This window comes from Ursus americanus, chromosome 1, assembly GCF_024610735.1.
Source record: "Ursus americanus isolate L20-20 chromosome 1, mUrsAme1.1.p, whole genome shotgun sequence".
Classification (NCBI taxonomy): Eukaryota; Metazoa; Chordata; class Mammalia; order Carnivora; family Ursidae; genus Ursus; species Ursus americanus.
In genome coordinates, this window is record NC_142127.1 from 47,032,233 (window position 1) to 47,051,015 (window position 18,783).

Genomic DNA, 18,783 nt, shown 5'->3' on the forward strand with positions numbered 1-18,783 from the left:
GTGGTGGGGGGGGGTCAAATTTAATGGACTTTTTTTCACTTAGATGTTTCAGAATACTATGCTGTGAAATATATAAACTGAATGTCATAGAATGTTTTTTTAAACTTCTACAGGTGGAGATTTTCATTTTCCCTTTATGTATTTACCTATGGAGTCCGGTTCCTAAAAAAGGTAGGATCTGCCAAGTTACTTTATGTAATTCTTATATAACTGTAAGTCTATATCTCATTTTGTGTGTATGACATAATAGTATTTTAAATAATCATAACAGGTTTCCTAAGAATATTTGTGCATTTTTCCTTGACTTACAAAAATATTTGTAGTTTATCCTTTATAGTAAATTTTTTTTTAGGTATATGCCAAAAATATCTTTGAAAATAATTTATTTTGCCAGTGAAAGATGTTGCAAGTCCTCTGACCACTGTAGTTGTTACTTATTACTTATGGGCATGAGGAGCTTTAAAAAATCCATCTGATCCTTTGAAAGAAGAGTTTCCATGTCACATAATTGAAAAAATCAGTTGTTGCAATGTGTGTTATCACTATAATTTTCACCAACAGAAATTATGTTTTAGTGTCTTGCACAGCTATTAACAAGGCAACACCAGCTGTTGGTGGAAAATGGAGTTCCTTTCATTGGTTGTGTTTCCCCTGCTGCTCCTTTGCTATTCCTGTATAAACTGAGGCACCTTTATCTATGAAAGTAATTCTTCAAGGCTGCCATAACCTTTTTCCTGGTTATTTCAATGCTGAATGCTACTATTAACAAGTTAGGCTGCTTAAATTCAAGTCTTATGAAAACTGAGCTTCTCTTAGTCATGCACATATTAATAATACTGATTCGGCAGAAGGTTGGAAATTATTTTTAAAAAAATTATAGTATTAAGCTTTAAGTTAAATCTATGTTATCTTTGTTTAGTAGAGAATTTTTTCCAAAGTAGGGCATTGTGCCAAGTGTCATGCCTTACTAGTAAGTTTTCATGTAAATATTGATGTGAAAATTTGCAAATGAGTTTTTAGTTTTAAAGTCTGAGTTATACGATATTATCTGCCTGTGGCCAATTCTATCATAAATCGTGGTTGTTTTCCAATGTCATATTTGCCTAGAGGGATTATTCTTTTTACTTGTTGTCTTTTCTTTTAGTAACTACACTTATTTTTCACTTAATAAACTGCCTGGCCCAGAGACCACTTGAATAGATTGAAAAGAGTGAACCTCATTCTGTAGGCTGAGTATGAACAAATTCTTAACTGGGGTACATAAATGTGGTGGAAACTGCCTCTTTTGGAACTCTACTGTTCTAGTTTTCAAATTTACTTACATGGTGAGAAAATGGAAAGAATGACTTAGGGCTCCTGTGCTCACAACGTCACTACCTTGGAAGAGGAAATAGCTTTGGATGGAATTTCAGCTGAGAAGGGAAAGTTGTGTTTCATGGGAATGGCGAGTTGCTAACTGAGCTCAGGGTTTGGAATTCACGTTGGGTTCTGTGGGTGAAGGGCTTTGACGGTAAGCACGGAGAGATGGTGAGAGCCGGAAGCACTTTTTTTTGCCCTTCGGCAGGATACAGTCTCTTTTAGCCCTTCTACAGCAAGCCTGGCCATCTGTCGTCAGAACAGGAAACACTTTGACACTTAGCTCTGCTTCTCTGTCCAGCAGACTGAAGGGAACAAGAATAGCTTCTATCCTCCATTCCTCAGTGGCTCTGTAGAAGGCAGTAGGAGGGCCTGTCAGTGGTGTTGGCTTGGACGTTGCTTTTCCTTAGATTTTCCCGGTTCCCTCTCTTCTCTTCTCTTCTCTTCTCTTCTCTTCTCTTCTCTTCTCTTCTCTTCTCTTCTCTTCTCTTCTCTCTTCCTTTCTTTCCTTCTTTTTTTTTTTACTTTATTTGAGAGAGAGAGAGTGAGAGCAGGGGGAGAGGCAGAGAGAATCTCAAGCAGACTCCAAGCTGAGTGCAGAGCCCAACATGGGGCTTGATTTCATGACCATGAGATCATGGCCTGAGCCGAAACCAAGAGTCGGATGCTTGACCAACTGAGCCACCCAGGAGCCCTTATCCTGGTTCCCTTTCATACTGCATCTAGTTACAACAAATGCTTAAAAAATGAGAAGACAACGTTTCTTCTTGTCAGATTATTTGCATTTGTGGTTTCTTCAAACTGTAATACTAAGAAACTCCCAGTTTTGATTGAGTCTGTAGTTTGATGTTCATCATCGTGTGTGATAGAAAAGTGCACATAGAATCCATGGGACGGAACCAGCTGTGGAGGACTTCATAAGTCCAACCCTCTTATTTCACAGCTGGGGAAGCAGAAATCCTGAGAGGGTAGGTAGCGTTTCAGAGGTCACACAGTTAGTTTATTAAAAGCCGAATCTGAAATGAAACATGCACGGCTGTCTCTTAATCCAATACTTTCTCCACTCTACCAGCCTGCCCTAACTTCAGCATGATTTCCAAATGACTTCCTTCTTTGGTTAAGTTAGCTAACTTGACCTCATGTAGTCATTGTTACCATTTATAGAACCTTAAATACTTACTTTAATGGATATTTAAAATACATTTTCTATTAACTCTCTTGGAATGGACAGTGTGTTTGCCCATCTAACCTAAGAGGAAAAAATGATACTATTAACATCAAAAATAATCAAAACAAGGTAATTCAAATTTTCACAGCACTCTTAAGTGTTTTCAATAAAATAACAGGGCAGTGAACCAATTTCAAGAGGTGAGAGGCCACAGCTGGTTCTTACTCCCAGCTTTAAAAATGTTGATTCTTACGTGGGCTATTAGAAAAATGCCTGAGCAGCTTGTACTGTCCAGTTTTTTTCTGCCTTTAGGTCAAGTGAGCCTGATGCATGTCATCTCCTAGGGTGGATTAAGTCACTTTAGAACCCTTTCTACCCTGAAATTCAGTTAAAGAGATATTTAGCAAATGCAAAGCACCATGCACCCACAACAATAGATAGAGAATCTTAAAAAATACAAATTGATCCATAAATAATTTTAGGAAACCATAGGATTTTAGAGACGGAAGTTGTCACACATATCATCTGAATACCTCCTTTTATTGATGAGGCTAGGAGGTATCAATCTCTAGTGTGAGAATAGCTTTGGTTTTTCTCTACCATGTTGAAATACATTCAGGCTGAACACTGAAGTTTTATTACATGCTGTTAACTTTTCCAATGTGAATTGGCTTAATCCTATAGGGAGAGTCTACATATTTCTCTGGGCTTACCACATCATAGTAGAGTTTCAGTGTGTAAATGCGACTGATTCAAGTGCCCTCCATTTTAAAATATTCTTTGTACTTAGAATACATGTAAACTAGATTTATGTCAAGAAACATCTGTGCTTAGTTTGGGTCCTATGAGAGCGAGATACCAAGAGGAGATTAGATGTGTGGGAAATGCCTATGAGTGAAAATGGGGAGGGTGTTGGGGGAGGCTGGAAGAGCCTTCAGACCCCAGTGTAAGACCGACCCCCAGTGTGGGGGAGAGAGAAGGAAAAAAGGTTGGGTGAAGTTCTAATACTGCTGTGCCTTTCCAAAGAAAGTTCAGTTGGAGAGTCCCAGAGCCACAGACTCCATCAGAGGAGACCTATGTTTTGTAGAAATGGCCTTCCTTTAGTACTCCTGTTGTGCTCAGTCATTGGCTGCAAGCAGCCTGTGGCCTTCATGCAAAGGCAGCTGTGGATTTTAGGGCACAGCGGCTGGGCCCTGGGCCACATACACTCCCCAAACTCCAAGATCTAAGAGGCACAATCTCATGATTGCCATGTATGCTTTATTTTTACAAACAGTCTAGCTCTTCTGAGCAATGTCAAAGGATACATCATGGAACAAGATTCTATGTGACGTAGAAATTATGTATTTGCATGCGAGATTCTTAGAAGCATAGAGTACTCTTTATCATACTTTTTTTTTCATTTTATTTAATATGTGTTGACTTAGTCTCCATTATGTCATAGTTCTTGTAGTTGATATGTAAACGCATCTTTGGAGGCTGACTCGTTGCATGAGTTGGGTGACCACACAAGCTGTGTTAGGGTCCTAGGCAGTTACCTCTCCCTTGTATTCAGAATGGCCCAGTTTGGGTGAAAAACTATACAGTCACACATGAATAGCTCTATAATGAAAAATGAAATAATTGGTCCTGTATTTTCAAAATTTCTAGATACCCTGTAAAGTGTGTGTGTGTTCATTTATATGCAATCAACAAAATGTGTTCTGTAATTTCATGCTGACAAGTAAAAGAATGAGCCTCATATTTTATAGTGATGTGGTAATGCTCAGGTATGCACATGTTATATGTTACATGTTTTCTACTTTCTCAGCCTAGAACCCCCTTTTTAGATAGCACTGACTTTGGTCATAAAGCAAACCCTAGACGGCATTGACCTTACAGACAGGTTAGTGAACTATTAGGTAAAGTTATGGCTACGTTAGTAGGAAATATTTAAATAGTTGAAAGATAAGCCTATCTCAATAGCCTGTTCCTGTAATTGCCAGACACAAGCAACTCTGCCCATAAATATGATTGGCAGAGAAAAGTGCTTTTTAAAAGAAAACCCAGAATTCATTTAGGTGCTCTGAAATTGTATCACACAATGTACTCATTCGAATTAACACATTTTCCTAAGTCCTGAAAGAAACCATATTCAAGCCTTAAGAAATAGTGTATCTCTCATTTACTGTTAACTTTCTTCCTCCTTTATAGATGGAAGTTTGTATTGGGTGGAGTTGTTTGAATATTTTTCTTTGAGTTTCTTTATTAAAAATATAGTGTCACAGGAAGGCAATGTAGATATGCATGCAACTAGGATTTAGGTAAATATTTTTTTCTTATAGTTTATATTTTAGGCTAATGTATATCCAACTTTTTGATCCTATGGTACATTTTATATTGATTCATTTTGTACACATGCATGTATATAATTAAAATACAAGTTACTCGAATATTACCTGTACCTAACTTCTCTGTCAGGGTTCTATTATGAGACAGAAATCACAGGAGTTATTTTTAGGAGTGACTAATATAAAGAAACATTAACTGAGGGAACCACTAAGACTGTGTTACTCCAAGTAATTGATCTGGTGACTATTTCCTACCAGTCTGCAAGGAGATAAGGAGCTTGACCTGAATATAAATCAACCCACTGCTGCTTTTTTGAGAAAAGTCTATCTATGAAGAAAAAGTCCACTGAACTAAACAGTGTGTTTAGTGGTGTTAATTTACATTCTGGTGAAACAGTAACAACCATTTCAAGGACTGGCACTCTCTACATTCTTGGATGAGCAGTGCACTGGAGGTATCATAGAGATAGTAATGGCCGGAAGAAGCTACCTCTCTGAGCACCAGGGGCTCATGGGAAGTGGGTGGAGTTATCAGAACCTAGAGGCTTGAAGGAAGAGCCAGTGGAGCTAGACGTCAGAGAGGGAATGTTGACCAGTGGGAATCTCTAGGACCGCGATGAGGCTGGCTGTGGGAATAAGGAATAACTGCAAACTGCAAGCTGCCATTGCCCCTGGAATGAACTGCCGCTGCTGGGGTGAAGCTGCATGGCTGGGGGTGTGGGGGGAGAGGGCGGCGAAGTGATGGCCAGAACAGGAAGCAGAAGAGAAAGGAGCACATCCCATCTTCCTCTTGCAGTCTTCTAGCTTCCCTCTAGAGCTTCTCAGAGGCTCAGCTCCACGAGGCACCGGCTCCTAAGAGCCAGCCGAATTGGAGTTCGTAAAGCGCCTGCTCTGAAGCAAGACAGTATCTTAATAGGTAGCCCCGCCTCCCCGTAGTGCTGCCTTCTCTGATGTGCTCTGACAACTCACTGTAATTAACTACAGTGAAAAAATATGCAGGTTGTCACATACTCTGTTGGCTTCGTCACTAACTAGGGGGTGAAAAGCCATCATTGAAAAGTAGTATCGTGGCCAAATGAGCACTTTGCCCATTCTCTTAGTCTCAGTCGGCTCAGAATGAAGGCATAGTTCATTATTCATTTGTTTCATTATTTGTTTCATTATTCATAGTTTCATTATTCATTTGGTGTGCTTTTCCAAGTTCAACAAGGCCACACAGTGTTGCCATGGTATCATGCTTCAAGGTATACTCTTTTGCTTATTGGTTCCCTTGGACTCTTTCTAAAATCATAACAGCAAAATTGTCAGCATTTTGCCTGTCTTGACAGTGAAAATAAAATTTGTCTAGCCGTTAGCATATGTGTCCATTTTATAATTTTGTTCTTTGTGTCATTTAAAACATTTTGAACTTGCTTGGAGTATGTCCCTTGTTGAAAGAGGTTCAACTTTTAGCGTTTTACCTGAGTTTTAACTTTCACCTAATGGCCCCATCAAATAATTTTGTAAGAATTGCAGATGATGCAGAATATGAACATTGGGAATAGACCCTAAGGATCAACCATCTCAAATATCTCATTTCACAGAAGAAGAAACAATTTCAGAAGGATGAATTGACTTGCTTGCGCCAAAAATAGAAGCCAGACATGTGGTCTTCAGAATTTCTGAGTCCGTTAAAACAGCCACACAAGACTTAGAAAACAAGTTTTAAAAATCAAGCGTTCAAGTATATTTGTTTAAATTAGTAAACTTACCTTAGTAAGAAATAAAAGTCACATCACTGTAGGAGAACATTAAGGGAGAAGTCAAGATTGAGGGGGTAGTTCTGGCCCTGCCCGTTATGCTTAATCACACCACTGTGCTCTGATACCTCATTTTTCTCATCTGTAAAATGAGAAAATGATGCCTGCCCTGACTTCCTCAGCTTTTGTGTGGGATTGCTGTGGAAGCTATAAAGTACTTAGAAAGTGTAAGACATAACACTAATTATTACTGATTGAGCGGTGGGTTCTGTTGGGGGCTGTGAATGCCTAAATCTCCTGTAATGAAACTTATTTTTTTAAATTTTTTAATTTTCCTAATTTTTAATTTTTTTTTGGCATGAAACTTTTAAATGTGTTTCTGCCCCTTCCTAGCCAAGTAAGATCCCTTGTCGTGGCCATGCTTCGATGCTTACAAATAGGTCAGTGCACTTTCTGGAATGGAAATAACCTAGAATGGCCTTGGGATGTTGTCCTTCCATGATTCTTGTTGTATCTTCCTTTTTCCCTTCCACCCACATGTACCCTCTTGAATATTTTCTGATTTCCCTCATGCCTGTCATTTGCCCTTCTCTGTTGACTTGCAGCAGGCATTCTATCTGAGGAGAACATTCTGAGGCCAGTGGGAAACTGAGGATAATGCGATACAGTGAGGACCCAGAAGAAGTAGTCAGAAGACCTGGATTTGGGGTTGAATTCTGCCATTAATCAGTTCTGCAGTCTGAAGAAGTGACTTAATCTCTCTGGGATTTAATCACTACATCTCTAAAATCAGTAATGTGGACTAATATAACATTTTTAGAATTCATACACCATTATTCAGTGAAGAATTTGAAATAGTCAATAGTTATGGCAAGCCGGTATGACCTGTTTTAGAAAGCAGCATGGTGATGCAGAATAATAACCATATGTATGTTTGTAGACGGTGACTCAGCCGTTCAATTCCATGAATGTATCCTGAGCAAAGAATTATACAGGGGCAAAAAATACATGTGTGTAGTTATTTATTACCACTTAAAATATACACGTGCATGTACATATACATATACATACTACATGCAACGTAGATTATAGCAAATTCAAACGACTTAAACCAATCTTAATGTCTAATATTCATAGAGTTTTTAAAATTATTATCAAAATGATAAAATAGCATGTAATCAATTAAAAATAATTTTGAAGTAACCATATTATTTATAGTCCTAATAAAATGTTTAGCAGAACTTTACATGAAAATAATTAACATTTATATAGAGAAATGGAAGGTAATAGGTAAAAATGAAGATTCCTCTTAGGCAGAGCTGCAGATAGTTAATTTTTTCAAATGTCTTTACTACTTTCTTTTCTATTAAAACTATTAGCCCTGAGTTATGGGCATTTGGATGGAAATGACTGTGCATCTCTTTAGGTATACTTGGGTTTGAAAGAGCTTGTGTTGTAATTTTTAAAAAGGAGAAAATAAAAAAGTTGAATTTCACTTAAATGGCAAAGAGATACAGAAGTTTCATTTTTTAAGAATCCCACTGTCCTTGTTTGCCTGGTCCTCTCTGCCCCAGTCCCTGAATTTTCTCCCAGGGGATCCCTTTATGTGATCGTCTTGACCCAGATGCCCGAGAATGTCCTAGTACTGACTTTTGAAGGAGCTTTTTTAGTCTCCGGTGGGATTCTAGGGAGAGTCAAGCTCTGTTTCCATAGCAGATTTACATGGCCGTGTCAGGAGATAACTCGGAATTCTTCCTTCCATTAGCACTCTCATAATGAAAGTCCCACACCTTTTGGTGTGGGCTAATGACTTGGAAACATTATTAGCTTAGTGCATGGCCAAGTTTTCATCACTGAAAATAATCACATCATAATCAAAGTCATGATAGCTATACTGCATTGAGTACTCAGTATGGGCCGGGCATTATACTGATCACATAGTGTTCATTTCTCATGTGCTGCGAAGCATAACTTCTCATCCACTAAGGCTAACCAAGGATCAGTCATTTGTCCTAGGTTACAGAGCTAGTCAGTGGGAGGGCTGGAATTTAAATGGAGATATCACTGACACTGTGGCTTACTTGTATCCAGGCTTCATTACTGACTCAGTGGGTCTACTGGGCTGATAAGGACTGACCACTTAACAAGAAAAAACACAGGCTGTGTCCTATGACTATATTTATATTAAGACTACAGAGTTAAACTTAGTGATAATTAAGCATTATTCTTGCTTTTATGTATCTACTTGCAAATGAAGTCACATCGGCAAAGCTGAGAATCTGTGGCTTGCTGCATTCTTGGTATTTTTGGATTGCAACAGAAATTGCTAATTTTCAGATTGGGTATAGATTGTCCCTTTTTACACAAACCTATGTCATTATGCAATACAGTTTTTTCTTGCCTTCTATGATACATATTTACTTTCTACAGTGTGACTAGCAAACCATTAATACACTATTCACAGTAAGAAGCTGGTTGGGACAACTCAGTATGCTCTACAGTTAGGGGAATTTGCATTAGGTGAAATTGTTTACTGCCTAGGAAAACGTAAGATATTCAGATAATAAAACCATTTCATCAGCACTGAGGTTATAGTTTATAGGTTTTTTTTTAAATTTAATGAGATGCAAGGGTTTAATTTTGGGTGTGTATAATTTTCTCTAAAGAGCATTGAGAAACCTTTTACCCAGGTTGTCTTTGCTTTGTGCTCAGGCTTTGTCTTGAAGGAATGACATCTCACACCAATGGCTTCCTGCAGGCGGTGAAGTAGAAGGATTTCAGGACTTGCAGGAGCTCATGAGGCTGAAGTGGATTTTTGTAGGAGGAGAAAGTGCTTGTGTCGATTCCCAAGTACAAGTGACAAGTATTACGAAGTGATATTGCTCTTATGTGATTATTTATACAAGGGTTTGTGGATTGGGTGCTTGATCAAACCATGAATCTTATTTTTTTCAGCTCACTTAATAAAATGTCTACTTTGTAGAAAGTCTAAAAATAAAAAGCTAGCTTCTATTTTAGAGGCTACTAAAATAACACTCATTTACATAAGATATTCATTATTAGACAGTCCCCTAAAGGCATAGACATACTTCGCAAAAGTTTAGGGCTGATCTTAACTGTGAAAAACACTAGTCCTCATTTATATGCTGTAACAGCTAGCTCTACAGGCTTCCTCTGGCGGAGGGCAATGCCTGAGAACTGGATTGCATTAGCATTCCTGTCCTGTTTCCACAGGGAATAGAAAACTAGTCACTCTCAGAAGAGCTCGGGTAATTTGATATGAAATATTGATCCATGTATCAAAATCTGTACCTGCACATTCACTCTGCATTAGCTGAATCGTCATCTGACATAAAGAAAAATCCTTTACTGAACTCAACAAGAAAAGCATTATTCTTACTAAGGTTTGTTTTAATAAAATCTGAGAGCTCGTGGTTTTCACATACCATGGTCATCATAATAAATCATTTTCCTCATCAACTGTAATGAAACAAACCAGATGTTCATGGCTTAAAAACAGTAGTGGTCTGGGAGAAGAAATGAGATGTTCTACTTCTGCTTCTAAAACTGGTGTTCTGTCTTTTCAGGGAAGACCCAGTCTTGTCTGTGTGTTGAGGGTGGAGTACAGGTACTTAGGACAATTATCTGATGTGGAGCAGAACAGCGGGCATCACACTAGCTCATGCTCTGATTACAGCTCTGCGTGTGTCTCCAAAAAAACTGGTTCAAAGAGCATCTGCATACTGGGTCAGCTACAGTGTGCTGTAAAGTGGACATATAGTTTAGTGTTTTGCTTAGCTTTGTGCCTTTCTCCTTTATTAATGCACATGAGAATAGCCTGCTATAGACCACTGCTGTTATTGCTTAGGATTTTTTGAGCAGAAGTGTGATGGTACCAACTACCTTTGAATGACTATTCCAAAGCACAGAGAAGATGGCCATTTTGTCCTCAGGGAATTCACACTTCCATCAGGCAGTGAACAATGGAAAGGATAAGATAACTTTTTTCTGGGGAAAATTAATCTATATTGATAGAAGTAGTATTCTAGGGGGGAGGAGGCAGGCAAGAGAGAGCCTGCTGGAGTACAGGAATTCTTCTAGATCTTGATCAGATCATGGTGACATAGATGTGCACATATGTAAACATGTATCAAATTTCCGTGAACTTAGATTTTGTTGTATGTGAGTCATACTTCAATTAAAAAAACATAATGGTCTTTAATCATCCTAGAGCTGCCTTATAAACAGTTGCTGTGTGTTGCTGAGTGGAAATGTGGGCACAAGGCTATTGAGGATCAAAGGCTTTTATTTAAAGGGCTTTCCATTCATGGTTTTTTCAAGAGCCTCGGTCTATTACCACTGGGAAATTCTGATCTCTGTTCATTTGTTCATTCTTTCATTCAGGATCTATTGAGCACCTGCCCTTTGATAGGGCTTATTCTAAGTATCATGAAAAAAGAAGTTAGCAAGACAGTCTGAGTCCTTGAGCTAATGTTAGTATTGTTCTTCCCTTCCCTGGGATCATCAGTGGCCTAGGAATTTAATTCAGTTTAGCTAACATTTATTAAATATCTGCTATACCAATACATAGTGACAGTTACAGGAGAGGGAACCTATGGTTCCTGCCTTTAAGGATCTTATAATATGGCAGAGGAGTTAAGATTTCTCTATAAATACTTACAGTTTGTGATAAATGACAGAAGTATAGGGTTCTTCCTGAGCATGGAAGAGGACTCAATTGAGGGAACTGAATAAACCTCAGAGAGGTAGTATTTAGTTTGAACCCTAATAAATGGTATAGCATTGAAACAGCAGGGATAATGAAAGCATTCTTAGATGGAAAGTACAGAATACGAAAACTGGAAAAATACAGGGTCTGTTTGAGATTACAGAAGGAGAAATCAGAAAATAAAATTGCTAATGTGTTTGGGAAGGACTTGGCTTGCATTAGAGAAAAGATGACTTAATTCCCCTGCATGTCCTCGTTGTAAAGATACTTGGTATTTGTTTGGAAGGGGCACCCTTCCTCCTCCTTGACCCCAGTCTATTGTCTTTCATCTTATTAACTTATGCCTCTGATTCTTCTCCATGTCTTCTCTGTGCTCCCTCTGTGACCCTCTTCCATATACTCAAAAGGGTCAATGGATGGGAGTTGAGAAGGAGAGTTATTTCAGTTACCTCCACCCTCAGGCCTCATCCATCTATGAATTGCTGTGAAATCATATCCTCAGTCCTTGCACCACCAGCCTAACCACCACAAGCAACATGATTGCTCAAACCACTGTCCTTCCCCAATAGTCCTGCTTTATCCTTCTCTGCCCCAACATCCTCACTTCCAAATTCCAGGTAGATATCATATCTATCAGAGTGTCGTCTCCATTTAGACATTTAACTAACATTTATTTATTTATTTATTTATTTATTTATTTATTTATTTATTTTTATATATTTATTTTTCATTGAAGTGTGATTGACATGCAAAAAAGTTGGACATCTTTAATAGATACAATTTGATGACTTTGAAGATAACTGTGTACCCATGAAATCATCACCATATATGATGCTCTAAACTCCTCCATCATCTCTAGACGTTTCCTCTCTCCCTCTTTTTTTTTTTTTTTTAATTTTTATTTTTTTAAGTAGACCCCATGCCCCAGTGTGGAGCCTAACACAGGGCTTGAACTCATGACACCAAGATCCAGACCTGAGCCAAATTCCAGAGTTGGATGTTTAACCACTGAGCCACCCAGGCATCCCTCCCTCTTTTTTTTTTTTTTGGTAAGAACATTTAACATAAAATCCACGCTCTTAAAATTTTAAGTGTACAGGGTGCCTGAGTGGCTCAGTGGGTTAAGCATCTGACTATTTTGGCTCAGGTCATGATCTCAGTTTTATGACATGGAGCCCCGTGTTGGGCTCTGCGCTGGGCATGGAGTCTGCTTGAGATTCTCTCTCTCCCTCCCCCTCTGCCCGTCTCCACTGCCCATGCTCTCTCTCTAAAAAAAAAAATGTAGAATATAGTACTGTTAACTATATGCACTGTGCTATATAGTAGATCTTTAACACTATTCATTTCACAGAAGTAAAACTATGTATACCTCTCTAATTCCTCTTTCCCTGAGCCCCTAGAAACCACAGTTCTACCCTACACTTCTACTTATATAAATAGGATCACATAGTATTTGTTCTTCTGTACCTGGCTTATATCACTAGCATAATGTCTTTACGTTCATCCACATTATAGCAAATGGCTGGATTTCCTTTTTTAAGGCTGAATAGTATTCCATTGTATTTATTTACCACATTTTCTTTATCCATCCATCTGTAGATAGACATTTAAGTTTCTTCCAATGTTCTGTTTTCTTTGCCATTGTGCGTAATACTGCAATTGAGCATGGATATGCAGATATCTCTTCGAGATACTGATTTTAATTCTTTCGGCTATATACCCAGAAGTGGGGTTGCTGGGTCATATAATTTTTTGAGAAGTCTCTGTGCTTTTATCCATAGTGGGTATACCAACTTATATTCCCATCAGCAGTGCACAAGGATTCCCTTTCCTCCACATCCTTGCCAACTCTTATCTCTTGCTTTTTTTTGATAATAACCATCCTAACAGGTATGAGGTGATATCTCATTGTGGTTTTGATTTGCACTTTCCTGATGGTTAATGATGTTGAGCATCTTTTCATTTACCTTCTCTTTGGGGAAATGTCTATTCAGGTCTTTTGCCCATTTTGTTGTTGCTATTGAGTTGTAGGAGTTCATTATATATTTTGGATACTAACCCTTTACCAGGCATATGATTTATTAATATTTTCTTTCATTCTGTAGATTGTCTTTTCACTTTGCTGATTATACCCTTTGCTCTGCAGAAGCTTTTTAGTTTGATATAGTCCCATTTTTGGTGTTTTTAGTGTCCTAACCAATCAGTCATTGCCAAGGGCATATCAAGAACCTTTTTCCCTAGATTTTATTCTAGGAGTTTTATAGTTTTTCTTCTAGGAGTTTTTATAGTTTTAGATCTTATTTTTAAAGATTTAATCCATTTTTAGTTGACTTTTTGAAGGGTCCAATTTCATTTTTTTTTCCATGTGGATATCTAATTTTCCAAGCATAATTTATTGAAGAGCCTACTCTTTCTCCATTGTATATTTTGCCCTCTTGATTTATTCTTGAGGCTTCTGCCCTACCTTTCCATAGAAACTGTACTGAACAAGGTCCCAGGCTGGGTATGTTATTATCACTGGGTTTACTCAGAATGACCTTCCTCATCTTTACCCAAAGATGATTCTTCAGCCCTGATTCTTCACACATCCCCCTTACCATGGAAAACCTGTAACTTATGGCCCTTTAAATCTTTACTTCAGTGCGTCCTATATTTTGTAAGGTTGTATAGTGTGTGTGTCAAGTAGCTAGCTTGGTCCCTGAGCCATGGAAGGTGTTTGGATCAATAGGAGTTGTCATTATTATTATATAATATCATTACATCTACTTAAGTAGTAGGTGTCTTATCTGTGTGCTTTCAAATTTATTTCCATCCAGTTCAATAAGCAGCTCAAGACAGGGCCTCATACCCCAGTGTATTTCCCCATAGTGCCTGGTATCCCGCTGAGAATAACAGAGTTTGAGTAATGAAATTAAAAATATGCTACTTTGCTATTTTGTAACAATTTTGTTTTAAAAGTTTGGGGGAGGGGTTCCTGGGTGGCTCAGTCAGTTAAGCATCTGACTTTAGCTCAGGTTATGATCTCAGGCTCGATGCTCAGCAGAGAGTCTGCTTCCTCTCCCTCTCCCTTTGCCCCTCCCTCTCCCTTTGCCCCTCCCTCTGCTCATGCATGCGTTCTCCCTCCCTCTCTCTCTCTCTCAAATAAATAAATTGAGAGAGGGGGAGAGAGAGAGAAAGAGAGAGCACAAGCAGAGGGAGCAGCAGGCAGAGGGAGTGGGAGAAGTAGGCTCCCTGCAGGGCAAAGAGACTGATGGGGGCTCAATCCCAGGACCCTGGGATCATGACCCAAACCAAAGGCAGACGCTTAACCAACTGAGCCACCCAGGTGCCCCAATATCTTTAAAAAAAATAAAAATTAAAAATTAAAAGTTTTGGGGAAAGAACTTAAAAATTAAGGACTGAAATCAAGATTAGAGATTAGCTGAGGATTTTTATCATTTTTTTCATTTGTGGTTATGCTGTTTCCCAACATAGGGTTGGCAATAAAATTAAATAAAATATTAACTTCTAGAGTCAAGTCCCCTCTTGCTCAAGGCCATTAACTGGTAATATTCTAAGAATTATCTCTATAGTGACTTGGATACTAGGGGGCATTTAGTAACCACAGCATAAGTAAACATAGTCTGTTCTCTTAGGCAATAGCCCTGTTGTGAGTATCAGCTTCTCCTTTGTGGCTGTGTGCTTCTCTCCATAGCAGATTCTTGATTAGGAGGTTAAAAGTAACTGATAAAATATCATAACACAGAGTTTCATATCAGGGTGCGTGGTGTTCGGCATCAGCAGACAAATTACGCTTGGCACCAGCTACCCAGTACGCGGGGCGGAGGTAATAACTAGGCTGCAGTGCTCTGTGGATGTGTGTACAGGCTCCACTGACACGTGGAGCAGGAATCAAGAAGCAGCTCTCTTTTCACTTTGTTCCTACTCATGGCTCCTCATAACCTAACCTCAGTTTTTCCCCTTAAACTAGTCGTTGAAGCCATAAAGCAGTTGATAAAGTGGCGCTTTACTAATTATCTTCATTTCATGTGAATTATGAAAACAGGGCCATGCAAAAACAAAATTAATAAATGCTGTGGATACAATTTGATTTGGGTCCTACTGACCTAATTTATAAGATCCTAGGCAGGGAAATGAATTCCCACTTGCTTCTCGTTGTTAACCAGTCCTTTAACCCCAGAGAACAGACTCCCCTCGTTGACTTCTGTGTAGCACAGTAAGTGTCGATAAGCATGGAATGTGGTCAGCAGAGCCTGGCAAAATTCGGATTACCAAACAGTGCCGCAAAGAAAAACACAGTTCTCTAGATTACTTATGGAACTTAAATAACCCTTTAGATGAGAGATGGAAGTTAAAAATAGAGTTTAGATTTTGATACTGGTTGATTATTATGATCATCTCTTATTAAGATATGACATGCATTTATTCATTCCTTTAATAAATAGCTGCTTGTGGTATGAAATTGACTTTCTAAAAGAATAGCCATTGTATAATAGTATTATGCAAAAGGTTGCCTAATGGCCATTTTTAGATATCACGTTGGAAATATTATTCTTTCCCATTTATAAGTTTCTCCTGACATATACTTGAATTAAAAAAACACACTAAATATAATATTGGAGGTTTTGTCTTCATGTGCTGAATGTGGCAATTATAGGCCAAGAACTTGATGGAAGTTCAAAATGGACTCCTTCTGAATAATAGAGAAATTGTCATTGTTAAAAAAAGTACTGATTTATGGTTCCATTAATTCTAAATCTATTTTGCCTGCTAAGAAAAAGTATTTTATTTAGTAGTTAGTAGTTTAGCAGTGAATACTTACACCTGACTGTTGCTGGTTCAAACCTTTAAGCACAGATAAAATAGACTTTAGATACTGGTAGTAGCATCTCATGTTATTTTAAGACTTTTTTGGTTATTTGTGCTGCAGTCTGTTTAGGATGTCCTTGCCATTTTCCACGTTGTGTTGTCATAGCGTTTGTTTCAAGGAAGTGATGTTCTAGTAGATCATTTCATCCTTCTAAAATGCGTGACATCCTGTTAATTACCAAGTTCAAAGAGAAAATGTTCGAGGAGTGGTCCTCAAACTTGAACATACCCCAGAATCAACCAGAAGGCTTGTTAAATCATGGATAGCTGGGTGTTCTCCTCCAGAGCTTTGATTCAGTAATTTTGGATGAGGCCTGAATATTTGCATTTCCACCATGTACCCAGGTGGTGATGATGGTGATACTGGTCCAGGAACCTCACTTTGAGAACTACTGTGTTCTATATAGTGCGCTGCCCAGAAAGGCTAAATACTCACTTAACGTATGTGTCAGTTTTCTGTGGCTGCTGTAACCATAAACTTAGTGGCTTATAACAACACGAATTTATTCATTTATACTTCTGGAGGTCAGAAATGCAGAGTCAGTTTCGCTGGGCTAAAGTCAAGGTACGTTCTTTCAGAAGGCTGTAGGGGAGAATTTGTTTCCTTGCATTTTCAGCTCCTGGTGGCTGCCATATTCCTTGGCTGGTGGCCTCTCCTTCCATCTTCAAGCTCATCACTCCAGTCATCATGTCGCTTTCTCCCTTTCTGTAGTCAAATCTCCTTCTGTCTCCCTCATATCAGGACACTTGTCATTATAGTTAGGGCATCTGGAGGATAACTTCCCCAATCCAAGATTTTTACAGTAATCACATCTGCAAGTTGCTTTTTACCATATAAGGTAACATTCACAAATTTCAGGCATTAGGACTTGGGTACATTTGGAAGCCATTATTCAGCTTACCATACTATGAAAATGTACGTATCTCTCTTGATATCTCAGAAGATATTCACTAGCATATCCAGGGAGAAATACCATTTGGCACATCTAAAGTTAGCGTCACTTTGTGTTGCCTCTCACATGAACCTGGAGATGATTAGCAGGTGGGAACACATCTGCTTCTGCAACAAATGTTCATGGTAAACCAGGATAGCACAACATCTGAAGGTTTCCTCTGGGCGGGCCACATATTCTTCATCCTTAAAGAGCTTACAGGTTAATAGAAGATAATGACTTGCTCACAAGTACATTTAGCATCTGGCAGCACATGACAAAGGTACTGTAATGGTATAAGCAGACCTCTAAGATTAGAGAAGGAGGAAGGAGAACTATGACAAGATGCTCAGGGAGGACTGAACTAAGGATGTGGTTTTGAGGATGAAAGATGAAGGAAGCTTCAGCTGATGACGATGGGCAAAAGCAGTGAAGGGAAGGACAGTGTTGGGAAAGGATAGAAAGTGGTAAGGCTGGAACTGTGTGTGTGTGTGTGTGTGTGTGTGTGTGTGTGTGTGTGTGTGTACATGTTTGTGTGTGGGGGCAGGAGAGGAGGGGAGACAGCAAGCGTGATGATGATGAGAGACGGATGGGGCAGGTGGGTGAAGGTCACGATTGCCAGGTCAAGAACTTGGCTTCTGTTGAATAAGAAAGAAAAGAGGTGACGGACAACTGAACGAGAGCTGGAGCAGAGTGAGGAATGAATTAGAAGCAGTAAAAACAGGAGGCAGGGGGATCTGTGTTGGCCACCGCAGCTGTCCTGATGTCTGTCATCCATGGCACCAGTCCATAGGCTGGTGAAAACCGGCTCTTGTGTATCAGTGGTGGATTTTTGTGTCAGGTATGCCCAAAAAAGTTGGCAGAAGGTCAGTTTCAGACAGGTAAAGCATTTTCTGCTTGTTATAAAGGCTTATCTAGTACTGAAGATGTAATGTTGAATTTTTTTAAAGGGAAAGGAGGAGACAATATTTTTGGTGTATTTAAAAGTTACTTCTAAAAGAGGGGAACAGTGAAAAAGTGAAAGTTTAAAAAGATTTCTACTGTTTTCCAGAAGAATGACTATACTTATTACCTGGCAAAAAAATGTAGCTATTTTTGTTGTTACGTTTTCCATAGGAGTAGAAAGAACTTTTTTTCCATTCAGAGTCGCTCACTTAGCAAGAGGGGGAAAAAAATTCAAGGGATAAACACATTGCAATGAAGATATCGAATGCTTTATTTTTTGAAGAGACAAAAACTCTCCTTACTTTTTAAAAAATGTTATGCTTAGTACATAATACAAATAATTTTAAAATGTACTTCATTGTTTTGCTACTACCAGAATAGATACAAAAAAGAAAAAAAATATACTTCAGTTGTGTGATATTTAGAGAAGAGGAGGCAGCTGACTTTTAGGGAATGAGAAGGAAGGATATTTCTGCCATGGCACCCACACACTTCCTTAGTCCTCTCCATGTGCTGATCTGAAGCTCGGTCCTGTATTGTGGTATTAATTGATTTTTCTCCCTGCCCTCTGAGGTTGGTATTATTACCCCCATTTAAAAGAGAGAGGAAACCATCTCAAAGAGGTTAAGTAACTTTAAGTGGCAGAGCTGGCATTCAGCCCCAGGTCATGTGATTGTTCTCCCACATTTGTCACTGTTAAATGTCCTCGCAGTAA

At 38.7% G+C, this 18,783-nt stretch overlaps 1 protein-coding gene across 1 annotated transcript in view; it reads left to right on the forward strand.

Moving 5' to 3' along the window:
- Positions 1-18,783, forward strand: part of CERS6 (ceramide synthase 6) — a 293,290-nt gene that overhangs the window by 158,623 nt on the left and 115,884 nt on the right. The window contains exon 4 of the mRNA XM_045780449.2: positions 114-171. Within this exon, the coding sequence (XP_045636405.1) occupies positions 114-171 (58 nt within the window). The remainder of the gene's footprint in view (positions 1-113; positions 172-18,783) is intronic.